General features: G+C 27.2%; 1 protein-coding gene across 1 annotated transcript in view; it reads right to left on the minus strand.

Annotated features, from left to right (window-relative positions):
• LOC100203678 (clathrin heavy chain 1) overlaps nucleotides 1-12,716 on the minus strand; it is a 31,211-nt gene extending 18,495 nt beyond the window's left edge. The window contains exons 1-8 of the mRNA XM_065808224.1: nucleotides 12,044-12,716; nucleotides 5,221-5,428; nucleotides 4,275-4,993; nucleotides 3,735-3,932; nucleotides 3,394-3,594; nucleotides 3,217-3,309; nucleotides 2,686-2,868; nucleotides 1,592-1,729 (exon numbers count right to left, since the gene is read on the minus strand). Coding sequence (XP_065664296.1) covers nucleotides 1,592-1,729; nucleotides 2,686-2,868; nucleotides 3,217-3,309; nucleotides 3,394-3,594; nucleotides 3,735-3,932; nucleotides 4,275-4,993; nucleotides 5,221-5,428; nucleotides 12,044-12,085 — 1,782 coding nt within the window. The 5' untranslated portion in view covers nucleotides 12,086-12,716. The remainder of the gene's footprint in view (nucleotides 1-1,591; nucleotides 1,730-2,685; nucleotides 2,869-3,216; nucleotides 3,310-3,393; nucleotides 3,595-3,734; nucleotides 3,933-4,274; nucleotides 4,994-5,220; nucleotides 5,429-12,043) is intronic.
• Nucleotides 12,717-14,840: the final 2,124 nt, after the last annotated feature.

The following is a 14,840-nucleotide window of genomic DNA, read 5'->3' on the forward strand; positions in this document are numbered from 1 at the left end:
TAATTATGCAATTAAAAAAAGATAACAGTTTTTAAGCCATTCAAATGTTTTAGGACATTTGTAGTTTTATTAATGAGGCCATTAATTTATTTACAATTTGTGCAATATTTTAATTAATTTTTTATGGAAGTTTAATTAAATTTTATCAATTTTCCTTAGTTTGAAATGAAAAAAGTAAAAGAAATAAGTTATTAGAATTAGTACTAAAATCAGTAGAATCAAAAATATCTTATAATCAAATTGCAAATCTATTTAATGTTTCCAAGCCTGCAGTAAGACAACTTGTTCAATGATATAAAGGTTAAGGAACATTCAAGAACAAAAAGAAACAGGTCAATCCAAAATTATCAATGAAAGAGAGGGAAAGTGCTGTTAAAAATGCCGAATGGAGATCCATGTAAATCTGTTTTGGCCTTATATGCTGCGCTGATCAATATCTTTGTCTTCGTAAGGTTTCCTAGTTTGGCAGATGACGAGTGAAGAAACCACTTGTTTCTGTAAAGAATCCTAAAACTTACGCCGAGTTTGAAAAAAACAAACACTTAAATTGGACTTTAAACCAATGGGCAAAAGTTCTTTGGAGTGATGAATCTAAGTTCATTCCATTTGGATGGAATATTTGCATCAGCTGTGATTTTGTTGGACCTACTTTTTTTATAGATAAGTAAAATGCTTCATTATGCTAAGGGAAAATTTCATGAAGATGGATATTTCAACAAGGCAATTATACAAAGCTGTAAGAGATTTCTTTCATAGCAAAAAAATTCATGTTCTTAAGTGGTCATCACAAAGTCCTGATCTGAATCCAATTGGGCATTTATGGGAACACCTAGATCATTAATTAAAAGATTGAAAACCAACAAATAAGAATGATTTTTTTCCTCCTTAAATCGAATCAGAATGGACGAAGATTCCATTAGATATTATAGCAAAGCTAGTAGACTCAACGCTGCGTAGTTGGCAAGCTGTTATTGACTTTAAAGGTTGTCCAGTGCAATACTGAAGTTTTGAAACCTAATTTTTTAAAACCAAACATTTTATTTAATAAAACTACAAGCATTTTTAAACTTTTGGATAGCAGAGAAACTGGTTTCTTTTTTTAATTACATTTAGTTATTTGGAAAAAATGTTTGTATTTTCAGATAAATATTATTATTAGCTATATTCAGTGAAAATTTCAAGAATATTGAATATGGTGCTCAAAATTTATAGCAAACTAAGTGACTGCCCTTAAACTTTAGGATGCTACTGTATATAATGATAAAAAAAAAAAACTTAAACATATTGTTTAATATTTTTTATCAAATGATATGTTAACGTTAATCTGATCTCATAAAAGCATTTTAATAATAATCTAGACATTATTTTTGACCAATAACTTAAACACCTGAAGTTGAAGAGGTTTGAAAAATAATATTTCAAACCTCTTCAATATAATATTTAACTCCAGATAATTGAACTGGGTAAACACTTAATGTGAAATTAAAGATAAGATATAGTAAATAAACTCTTGATTTGTTATTGCAAATTAAAAATAAAACTAAAGCTTCCCTAAAACCTAGTAACAATAATAAGATTAAATAAAAAAGACCTGAGGAGCTGATAGTAAGTTCATTTCCAGAAGTCTTGTCTGCAACGGCCCTTCACTTGGTCTGTTATTTTTGAGGGCATCCAACAAGAATGATGTACAGTTCTGTACTAAATTTAATTCCATAAATGCATCTACAATCTAAAGAAAAATTACTAAATATTATGAAATATATACAAAAATGTATATGAAATATGTAAAAGCAAAAAAAAACTATATTTTATTAACACCTAATTTTTTGCTTGTACTTTATCGATAAGTTTTATAAACTAGTTATAATTTTTATAGTTTCATATAACTAAAGACATTAAGCTAACTAATTAGAATTAACATTTAGCTAAAAACTAGATCTAATACCTTTTAATTATTTTGTAATGTAACACACAAAATTTATTTATTATTGTAATACTTGAAATGTCAAAAAAAAAAAAGTAAATTATATTAATAATTTAAATAAATAAATAAAAGGCTGTAAAATTAGAATTTTTGTAAACAATTCTGTAAATTTTTGCACACAGGTTTATAAAGTTGTAATTTTGAAACAATGTCGACCTATCAAATTGAATATATCGATAATATTATTGAAGATACCAACTAGTCAATTATACTTTCAAATCAACTACAATGCGAATTTTTTTTTTTAATTCTGTATTTTTTAAACTTTGGTTTCTTATTGTGATTTCTCACACGCATTGGATGGTTTAAAGCCTTTAAATATTATGGATAATAAAAATTGAATATATATTTTCAATTTTTATTTTATATATATATATATATATATATATATATATATATATATATATATATATATATATATATATATATATATATATATATATATTTAAAGCTACTAAAAATGCAAAATACTTCATTAGATTTGCTTATGTAATGACCTTAAATCAAATGGAATTTAGTTTTTTGTTTTATCCTATTTAGATTTACTTAAATCGAAAATTTCATGTTTTACAACTAGTAATTACAACTAGTAGAACTTCATTCATTATTTAATATTTTTGGATTTAATAACTTATATAAGATTTTCATAAAATTTAAATCACAACTTAAATGTAAAATAAAAACTAAAAAATTAGTTTTACTTGATTTAAGTCAGCTAATGGTTCATTATCTTGTATTAACATTGATGCAAATTGAGAACCAGCTTCAGGATTAACACGCATTACATTTCTGAGCAAAGTGACATAGTCTGGCTCAAAACCAACTTTTTTAGCATATAAAACAATTTTTTGAAACTGACCAGTTTCTGCAAAACACATTATCACCTAAAGTTATAAACGATCTTAATTAAACTCAATAAGAAATAATATTTACTACACTTATTTTGTTGTTTATCATTTAATCAAACAACCAATTACACAAACAAAAAAATTTTAAAAAACTCACAAACTTTTTAAACAAGAAAAAAAAAAACTTCTAAATTAAACATGTTAAGAATAAATATAAACAAAAAGAAAAAAAAAAAAAAAAAAAAAAAAAAAAAAATTAAATATATAATTTTATCTAAAATTTTTGTATAAAATTTATTAATTGTAAAACAAACTATTTTTAGATATATTTTATTATTTGTATATATATCAAATATTAATTATAATGTATTTATTTCAAGTTACCTTGTTAGGGACATTAGCTCTTAAATATACAGATAAAGCTAAGGTGTTGTCAAACTGCTTTGCAAGATCACCTAGTTCTTCACTACAGTCAAGCTATAATAAATACAACATGGTTTAACAAACTTGTTATTTCTTTTTTATAAGTGTAAACAAATAACAATAATAATAAAAGAAAACCTTGTCCTCTTTCAACCACTTTTCCATAAGTTGTTTACGATTTTGCATTAAAACTGGCCTACAAAGTTCAACTGATTCATACTTATTTAACTGACCTTGATCCAATAAAATACCAAAGTACTGCAACAAAGGAGATGTTTGACCAGGCTGTGAAGGTAGTTGTTGAAACTTTTGGATTGTTTGTGGGGTTCTTAATATTCCCTAAAACAAATTAAACATTAATTAAATTAAACATTAATATTGAATGATTGAATTAATATTGAAAAATTAAATAAACATTAATATTGAATGAACCATAAATATTTCAAGTACTTAAAAATATTATTGTTAATGGAAACTACCTTAGGTGCTTTAGCTGCAATCTTTGCGGCTTCTGGGTATTGTCCCATGGCGAATTTTTCATTAAATGTTTGAATAAACAAGTTATCTGCTCCTGGCAAATTACAGCGTTCAGCCATTCTACGAGCTAGCTCACCATTCTGCTTGACTTGTATTAAAAAAGGAACCATTTTTTCCTCGTCGCAAGAAACTGAGAGAACCTTGTTAAACCAAAAACTAATTTCAAAAATATTGATATAAACAACTGCACCCCCCCCCCACCTTTAGTACTACTACAATTTCTACAATGGTAATATCTACCTAAAATCAAGTTTTAAACAGGTTGTGTATATTTGAACATTTATATACTTTATTTGTATAGGTAATATTAAATTTTTTTAAATATATCTAATATCATTTATATACAAATATTTGGACATATTTAGCAAGAGCGTTTCAAGTATAATTATAATTAAAAATTGAATGATTAAATCAGTAAACGGTATAAAAGATGTTACAAACAATAATAATAAAAAACTAGTAAATCAAATATCAAGTTATACCTGTCCTTTTCTGTTTACACCAATTATTCCTTCAGTTGGTTCATATGGGGCAGTCACAAAGATTGTATCAGCACTGATTCTATTTGAATAAATACATTGAGCACTTTCAACATCATATAAATGAATATATCCATATTTAGTAACAAGATATAAAACACCATATTTCTCACTGGCTTGCATAGCAACAGGAAAATCTTTATCAGCCTCAGGTGGAAAAAATATATTTTCAGCTTTTTTAGGAAAAGGTTGATTTCCAGTTGGTGGAGTTCCTACTTCAATGATGTGCAGCTTTGAAGCAGTAGCTCCTCTGACAGCAAAACAGAAAATATTTGATGGTTGAGCATTACCTTCCATTTTAAATTGAGAAAATACAGCAGCATGACCTTCAATTGGCTGTGTAACTTTTCTCTCAATTGAATACAATTGCATTGCACCAACAACACGATTTTGCTGAGCTGATATACCAACCAAGAGCAACCACTGGCCTGAATGGTCTACTTTATAGTTAATTATTTGACAACCAGAAAGAGATTGATGTCTATCAAACATTTTGACAGGGCTAGAATCACCTTCCATTGTCCAATGAAAAACTGATGCTTCTGTAACTAAACCTAATGTGTTCACAGAAATCCATTTCCAAAAAATAACATCTTCAGTTAAGTTATGTGCTTTCATTTTGCTTTTCATTTCAATATTAAAGATTTGAAGAGTTTTTGCAGCTAAACCAAACATTTAAAATCAAATTATGACAATTAAATAATATATTTTTTATACAACTCGAGTTTATATATTAATATTCAAAATTGATTTTGAGATTTCCAGCACTTTAGTCTGGCTAAGTTCTTACTAAAATTTACAACTATTTAGCCATCAAATATTTTTTCAGCTAAGTTGCTAAACAACAACAACAAACAAAAATAACAACAACAAACAAAAAAACAACAACCTTTAAGAGCAATTACTTTGGAAGCTGGATTCATTATAGCTGAATCAGCAGATATTGGTCTTCGTGTAGGGTTGTTTGGATCTGCCATATCAATAATAACAACTTGAGCCTGTTCCCCAACTTTTTCTCTAACACAAATAAACTTGTCAGATTCCATTGTAAGTGTTGAGAAACCAATATTAGCAGCGTTAATTCCAACATTTTGAAGCTAGGTAATAAAATGAAATATAAAAAACTTTCTTATAAAAAAATATTGAATTATATTTTTGTATTGAATTAAATCAAAAAAGAACAATTTAAATTTATTTTGTAATACTGTTTTGCAAACAGCAAAGCTTCCACAAAATAGAAGTTTAAACTTATAAACTGATTAAAACAACACTAAATTATAAATGCTGTTAAAGGCATTTGATGCTGATGCATATGATATGGCATAATCCTGTGAAACGAAAGTGAAACACCAACTTAGATGCAAACCTTTATTATTATGAAAAAATATGAACCTCAGAAGGTGAACCTTCTGAGGTTCCTCAGATGAACCTCAGAAGGTGATGCATAATACTAAAATCAATAAGTTATTAACTTTAATTTTGATTTAGCTTTAACATTTTTATCAGATCTAGCAAATATTAGTAACTCTTTACTGTAAGTGTTTTTATGTTTTTACTGTTTGATGTTCGTGATTTCATACCTGTGTGGTTTGAAAAGTTTTCTGTAATGTTATTTTCTTATTTTAATAACATTATGGAAGATTTAAAACAACCTTTTACAACTAAATGTCTTTACTGGCATTAAACTGTTTTGCAGATCTAAACAAATCAATAGGTTAATATTTTTATTGTTAACCTCCCACTAAAAAGATTTCCAAGGTTTATCAGCTACTTCAACCTCTACCCAAAAATAAATTTAAGTTATTTTATCTTAGAGTTTTTCTTTTTTAAGTTGCTTCATAAGGTTAAGGCTAGGGAAAGGAAACATTCAAGTTTTTTCTAAAACCGGCTTTTGGAATAAACCACGGTTTTCCATGTTTTAAAATTTGGTTTTCTGATTTTCTAGTGCATTTTTTTAATTATATGTATTTCAGGGGAACAACAGCAGCAAAAACATAAATATATACAGCAACAATATCATATACATTGAATACAATTGAGCAGCAAACAAATAAGTCTTTATAATGGTTAATTTTACATTTCTTAAGACACTAAGCACGTAAAAACATAAAGAATTAATTGTTTCATCATTCAACTTTGACTTTAGTTTAGTGACAAATAGACCACTTGCAAAAAATGAACTTTCAGCCTCCACACTTGTTACTTGGATTGACTTCAAAGCAGAGTGCAACAAATCTAAGTTGCTTGTTTGTTTTTTTGTTAGCTCAAATACTGCCATTTCTTTAAGCATTAGTTTGGAAGTTGATTCTGTTTTTTGTTACTTTGGTGAAATCCCTTTGACAGTCTCTCGGATGGAGAACTCGAGCTCTTCTGACGGTAAATTGTTGTACTAGTTCCTGACTAGTTTCATTATCTGACAAATTTTTTTTATCTATAGACTCACTTCTTTTTTGCTCAAACAAACGATTAAACAAACGATTAAACAAACTTGATTCAGTAGTAGCAATTGCATTTCTCATTGGCATGGAATTTTTGAAAATGTCATGAGTTGCTTCATTAATGATATCAGGATTATTCAGATATTAACCTAAGTTCACTAATATAGCATTCCTTCTCTCAAAGACTTTTTTAGTAAATGAGTCAACTAGCTCTTGACTAAAGGTGTTTTCCTGGCTTTTTAGCTGCTTGAAAATGAACCTCAGAATGCCATCAGATGAGAGCAAGTTCGAATCTTTTCTGCTAAGTGCTTCAGCACCAACCTTATTGGTTCTGAAGCTTTACTAGATTTTGCAAGGTGGTAAATTCAGACTCAGAAATCATAATATGGCTTGATAACTCAATCAGTGATATCTTAATACATTTCTTAAGGGTAACCAATCTTGAAATGATATCTAGTAAGCTGTTTCAACATGTCTTAGAGTCTAAGATTAGCTGCAGCTTTTTTCCAAACTTAGACTGGACTTGCTTTTGCAGAATCATGCCATTTTTAACTGGAGACTTTTGAAACATACTGACACATTTTCTGACTTTGTTGATGATTTCTGTGACATCCTCCCTGATCGTTGGAAGAGCTGATGCTTCCTTATCGCTGTCATCATCTTTTTGGTCATCTTCTAGAATAGTGACTTGCTCAGGTGTGCCATTATCTTCTTTCCTAATTTCCTATATAGAACATAACAAACAGGTAAGTGGATTCCATGTGTGAGACAGAGGTGATCGTCTGGTAAAATTGAGCTACCAAACTTTTTTATTACAGCAGCTCCCTCTGTGGTTACTGCAACAACATCACAGGCAAGATGTAGCCTAAATTCTTTTAATTTCTCGTCAACAATTACACAACAGTTCTCTGTTATTGACACATGTATCCTGATCATTCCAAGGCTCCAATAATCACCTTTTATATGAACATTTATGTTCATATATCTTCAGATTCTGGATGAAGTATACTCATCAAGGGTTAAGCTAAATTTGTGACCAACAAGCTTCTTTTCTGCAAATTGGTGCTGATATGTTTTCTTGATATCTTCGTAATGGTTCATCACAGAACCTTAATTGATTTAGAATCTTTGGGCAATTTATATTCTTGTGTCTCTAGAGCTGTTCTCTAAAGTTGACTAGTTGAGAAAAAACGAAAGGGCAGCCCATCACATGAAATAAGCTCAGCTAAAACAACATCAACAGGATCCTTTGTCTTAAAAAATGAATCAATGGGTTAGATGACTTTGAGTTTCCTCTCAGGAGTAACAGCAGCAATTTAGATGCTGTGCTTTGTCCTCAGGTGGTTCCTCATGGAGCTTGTGGTTCCTCCTTTGCATTTGTTGGTCGCAATTGGTTTGCAATTTCTTGGTCACAGAGCTTGCGTTATCCACATTGCGTTATCCACAGAGCGTGTGTTATCCTTGTGGACTTCAGAAAACAACATTTTCGTTTTTGTGAAATTTGTTTCACTTTTTTACATCACAAATTGCAGTAACTTACTGTTAAAGTTCAAGCAAATAGAATGTTTTTATTTATTTTCCTGAGAACCTACACATCAAGAAAAGTGTTTTAGAATCGCCAAATAACCAAGTAAATTTTGTACAAAGGATATATATCCAAAAACTGGTTTTGAAAATAACATTTTCGGTTTTTTAAAATTTTTCCGGTTTCTGGAAACCGTTTTTTTTCCCTGGTTAAGACCTTACCTTCTTTATATCTAAAAAGACCTCTCGTGCAAAGAATCAAACCCCAAACCAGTGGTTAGAGCACTGGGCAAGATAAGACTAGATATTGCAGTACAAAATAAATTTTATATAACCATTATATATAGCAAAATTATTGTATATAGATTGCTTTCTTTTACACAAAGGGTTGTATATTAAATCCAGAATTACCTGTTCAGATACAATATTAAACAATAATGTTGTCTATTTGCCAAGTATTGATGACACTTAGAGATTATAGATTTACTTGTTACATTATTTGTTTATTTACGAGCAGTTTTAAATTAAGAAATTTTTTACTTTTTACTAAAGTGTTTATATATACCTATTTATAAAAATGTTTATAAGTACCTGTTTATAAAAGTGTTTATAAGTACCTGTTTGTAAAAGTGTTTATAACTACCTGTTTATAAAGCATCAAGCAATAAACCATGAGTAAGGCTTGTAGGCAACAATATTTCAGAGAATTTAATAAAATTTTCTTTAAATATATAAACACATTTATATATGATTGTTTTAGTTTCAAGGTTGCTTTTGAACAAGTTTTTACGTTATCATTTTTTTTTTTCAAATTGAATGATAAAATCCTTTTATTTGTTATCATAATTATTTTATACAAATCATTAACAAATTATACAATTTATTTAATTACACTTTATGTGATGTAAATAATAAAATACCAAGACATTTTTTTCAAAACATATAATTTAGTTTTTATTAAAATTAAAGTTTATGTTTGGGTTTAACTTAATTGTCAATTTATTTAAAAATATTACTAAATATTGCTTAATCAAATTTTATTTAAAAAATTTAAAAAAATTAGCTCAATTTTATCACAGTTGTTATTTCAGTTTTTTTTCATTAAGATTTTTTTTTTTACTCAAAATTAAATTTTGAACAAATGTGTTCTGAGGCTGCATTAGAAACTTGCACAAAACTTAAGTTAAACTTTTTTTATAACGTAAGATAAAGTGCAGCAATTATTTTTTAATAAATGATATATAAAGTGATATAATTTTAATAAATGGTGTTTGGAAAAATAACCTTTGCTTTCACAACAATAATAATAAATAATCAACTTTTAATAAATAAAGTAAATAAATTAACATAATTTTTTTATTTGTTAGCTGCAAATTTTTTTAAAATAAAAAATAAACACTTAAAAAAATTTAACCTATTTTAATTTATTTATGCAAATGTATTAAATTTAATTATTTAATATAAATAAAAAATTCAAAAATAAAAAAATATTCCCCATTAGTAATGATAAAAAATGAGTTAAATAATATTAAAGCTGTTTTGCGGCAATTTAAAAATGTCTTTAAAAAATTCAAAAATAAAGAGAATTTTATGTCGTCAAATTCACATTAGGCAAATGCATAAAGCATATTTTATCTAAAACAAGACCTGAAAACCATTACAAGTAGGATTATTATTTGCATTGAAATTGGAATTTAAATTTTTATTATAAATTAAAAACATATTCATAGATCTATCAATATTTACTAATAATTTGTTTTCATTAACAATTTCTTGAAAAGCAATTACAACTCAAATATTTGCTTCACATTTTTTTTTGAAGTCCTGAACTTTATTATTATGAAAACAAACAGTGGCTGTATTAAATTAAAATTGCACGCTTTGCATGCCGACCCTATTGCATGCCGACCCTAATTATGAGGGCTGTACATGTATCCCACTTAAAATAAAGGCTGGTAAACCAAATTAACATTACTTAAGCTACAATCTGGACAAAAAGAAAGTCATTAAAAATAACTTATATAAAAATTAATATTTATGATAACTTTATAATTGTCTTTATTATAGAAATAACTTCATTTGAAGTTGAAGTTTATTTTCACTCTTTGCAGACTATTTGATTGAGATTTGATACCATTTTCAAGAAGTGAATTATTTCTATTTATAAAATAAATCAAACATTTCTTTCTTCTTAATAATATCTGTCTTTTTTCATCAACTTTATAAAAAGAAAAGTTTAAGAGACTTATTTTCATGACAATACAATTTCATTCTAGCAAGCACACAGGTACACACTATATTTTGCTGTTGATATATACTGGATGCAGTTTTAAATAAAGTTGTATTACACATAACAGATATAGTAAAATGATTACAACTTAAAGACCTTCCGTAAAACAGCCTTAAAAATCAGTTAGATATTTCATTTTCAAAACAGTAACTAAGACATTACTGGGGATTCATACGTTTATATACCTAACTAAAAAATTAAACATCAATAAGACTTCTCATAATTAATTTAAATCAAAAAAAATATTATTTATCAACTACCTGCATATGCAAAATGGGTCTAATGGAAAAAAACTACCAAAATACAAATGCTGTGTTATAAACAGGTTTACACAGTTTAAATATAAATTCGTACTTTTACTCTCAAATAATAATAAAAATAATAAAATCAACAACCAATACTATTTAGTTGATCGTTATGTTTATTCAACATAAAGATTAACTAAATAATAATAACAATTTTATTAGATATACAACACATTCATGCCTGCTGGCTTCTTATATTAAGTTTAATTTTGTAAAAATAATAATTTTATTTGTTAATCATCCAAAACAATTAATGACAAAGCCACATGCCATGTTTTGATCATGTAGCACTAACCTTCAATTTAATACAACTATGTTATGATGTAATGACTAATTTAGTCATTACATCTGCAAAACTTGCGTGTGTATATACATTAAAAATTTAAACTTATCAGAATAAAAGATTTGTCGAATTGGCAGAAATTTGATTAAACTATATGGTACTTTAAATTTAGTATTCTTTAGTTTAAGAGGGAGGGAAATAAAAATGTTTGCAGCAGGAATTGTTATTATACTAATTAAGTCACATTATTTACGTCATCAGAATTTGTAACTTTTATACATTTTATCACAAAATTAGAACTTTCACTTTCATATTATTAACTAATTCGAATATTTCAGCTCACATACTTAAATTATTTTAATAATTAATCAAAAATTTAGGCTCTATTTTATTTAATAGTGTATATATATACAAAGATTTGGTTGACAAAAATCAGTTCAAACAATTATAATTATATTATCCAATTGCCCTTAGTAAAGACTGAAAGAATTGAAGAATTAAAATTTCATAAGCATAATTTATAGCAATACCAAAACAACAAGTGTTGAATGTGTTTGTCATTATGAAAATATCTCTAAAACATTTTCATAATGACATTTAGAATTTGTTTTTATGGTTTAAATATATTGCACTGCCGGCGTTAAATTTTAGCCAATTTGAAAGCTTTTACTATATTATCTGGCATTTTTACTTGACAAAACTCAAAACAAATGTCTATTAAAAGACAATTCACCAAATAGTCCAATACCCTTAAACTTGCACTGGAATTTGAACAAAAAAAAATTGACAATGCTTTTCTTAGTTTTTTTCTTTTATTTATACAACTGTTTAAACTTGAATAATCTTAAAATGTAAAACCATTAAGATCTAACCTGAAGATGTTCTTGAAATCGGATAGGCAAAAGCTGCGCCATTTTGGGTATTGATCGAGTTCTTAATAGAAACTGTTTATAGCTGGTTGAAGTTTTACTTTCTTATTCTACTCCTTAAAAAAAAACTAAATTATAAACATTAATGCACATATTTAAAGTTAAAGACGAAATTATTGTAACTTTGGGTACAATACAAGTTCCGCAATCTTATCGTTATACAGTTCTGATCATTTTGTGCGGCCAGCGAAAGACGGAGGGAGGTGCCACGTGACATAAAATACTAGTTCCAGGATCACAAAAATTGAAGATATTAAGTTACAAGAACCACTTTTGCTGCAACACTGTAATAGATTATTTATACTAAATTGTAAATTATCTTGATCACATCATTTGTTATTTGCAATGAGTATAATGAACTATTAAAGTTTTCACCTAAACTTGTTCTAAAGATAACCTTTAAACATTAACTGAAACATTAACATTGTCTACTATATATTAAATTTTTCACTAGATAATACTCATAGCATAATGAGAGAATATCGTGTAGTTGTGCATAGTTAGTCTTGCAATATGCAATTCATTAAAAAATTTCTCACGTCTTATACATTTAGGCATAAAACACAACGAACGCTCAACGCACGTCTGACTGCATTTAATATTTTTTGTGTGTTATACTTAATCCGTTTTTAATTTGATTTGTGTTTATAGTTTTTAAAAATGGCTTTATTTTGTTTTAAAAAAGTAAAATGTATTTTTTATTAAAGAGTTGCCCATTCAATGTTATAATAGGCAACTTAACTATAAACAATTAAGAAATTTTTTGGTTTAGGTGATAATCTTTAAACTGCATAAATAAAAAATTCTTAAACAAATTTAATAAAATAAAAATTTTTAACAAAGAACTTTGCGGTATTCCACTATAACATGAGTCAATATTTAAATGTTTTGGGTAATGCAAATTTTCTAAGACATACAAACACACACAAAATTAATAAACAAATACATAAAAAACAAGCAAACAAACTACTTTGATGTTTCTTCTATTTCTCGTGTTCTTTTTATTAAATTTTTTGTTTCTTGATTCAGCATTTTTAAACAATATTAATTTTAATTACATAAAATTGCAGTTGGCTTATTTGCACTAAGTGCATCATCACTGTCTAAATATAGAATGTCGTAATGTGACTTCTAAACTTTTGAGAAACCAGCAAAGGAAGATTTTTCTTTGATTTTGCAAAGTAAATAAAGGAAACGTATATAAAATTAATAACTCTTTATAGTAGTGCTTAGTTCTGGATTTTGGCCCAAGAGTAATGGTCTTTGCAAAAGTTTCGGTTTAAGAGTTTTTGGTTCTTAAAAAAGTTTTGGTCTACTGATAGTGCATAAAGTCAATACCGACGACTATGAAATTTCCATTTTTTTAAAAAACCAGCGTAATACTATTCGGTGTTATGCCAGTAAAAATAAATTACTCACATTACACCAATGCGACGGGGTAACAATGTACCAAGGTGCATTGTTATTCAAAATGGCAAGTTGCCAAATGAGATAGCAGACATAGGAGTTCCTGTTGATGAAACATAGCAACAAAAAAAAAGATACGCTTCACACAATTGGATTACCATAGCGTTGTTCATCTCAAATGGGAAGATTTCCATCAAATCAAAGCAGCAACTCTAAGCTAATAAAAAGAAATACACTTTCAAGTGAAATAGATTGTATAAAACTTTTTAAAAAGCTCATTGAATCTCGTTCTTTATATTTAGAAAAAAAAATTAATGTTTTAAATGTAATGACTGTTTAACGCATGGTTCAATCAATTGATTACAGAATTATTTTGGAATTTTCATTAAAAGAAAAATATAAAAAGAAAAAAAAAAGAAAAAAAAGCAAATAATTGGGATTACTTGGTGGAATTAAAACAAATGATATAAAGCTAATGGTACCAATGAATATCAAGGAAAGACAATCTAACTGAGATTCTATTTTTATTAAAACCTCTTTATGAAGAACTGGCATCAGATGTTTACTTAAGTCGTTTTTTTCATAAAAAAACACTGAACCAAAATGAAAACTTCAAAACTGAGGATTCACATGTTTATGTATCTAACTAAAAAATTGAACATCAATAAGACTAAGTATTCTTTTTTTTTGAAACTCTATATATGATACCATAATATCATACAACATCTGGTTGCATTTACTTAAACCTGAGGAAAAACATGTCGGAATAGAAAAATAAAGAAATAACTAAGAAACAAAGCAAGATTCTTAAAGCAAAAATGAAAAATATGAAAATTTTCTACAGAGAGAGGAAAAAGAACATGATACTAAAATCCGTGATTGAAAACTATTATTAATATTCATACTTTATTGTTTTTATTATAGTTTTTATTCTTATTTTATCTTTTTGAGCATTTTTTTCATATGTCAGGTTTTTAACCTTCATGTAGAGGTTGAAAACCCGGAGAAGTGAAACCATGATGAGGATAAAACCTTGGAGGAGTGAGATTTTCAAAAGGTTGAAAGATTGGTGAGTTATAACAGTTTGTAAGACATAAAGTTTATTCGATGTTATTAATTTAAAGTTTAAAAACATATATACTTTAAGGTGGTAGTACCCCAAAAAACCGGCTGAAATTTTTTTTTTCAAAATTTAAATTTTTTACAATTTTCCTTCATTTATTATGTCTACTCTTATAATAATAAAAAAAAAGTTTAAAAAAATAAGTTAAAAGGCCTGAATAGATTAGATACTGTATCATAAAGCGCCTTAGCAACGGGCCTTGGAGATATA

The sequence above is a fragment of the Hydra vulgaris genome, chromosome 10 (genome assembly GCF_038396675.1).
Source record: "Hydra vulgaris chromosome 10, alternate assembly HydraT2T_AEP".
NCBI lineage: Eukaryota > Metazoa > Cnidaria > Hydrozoa > Anthoathecata > Hydridae > Hydra > Hydra vulgaris.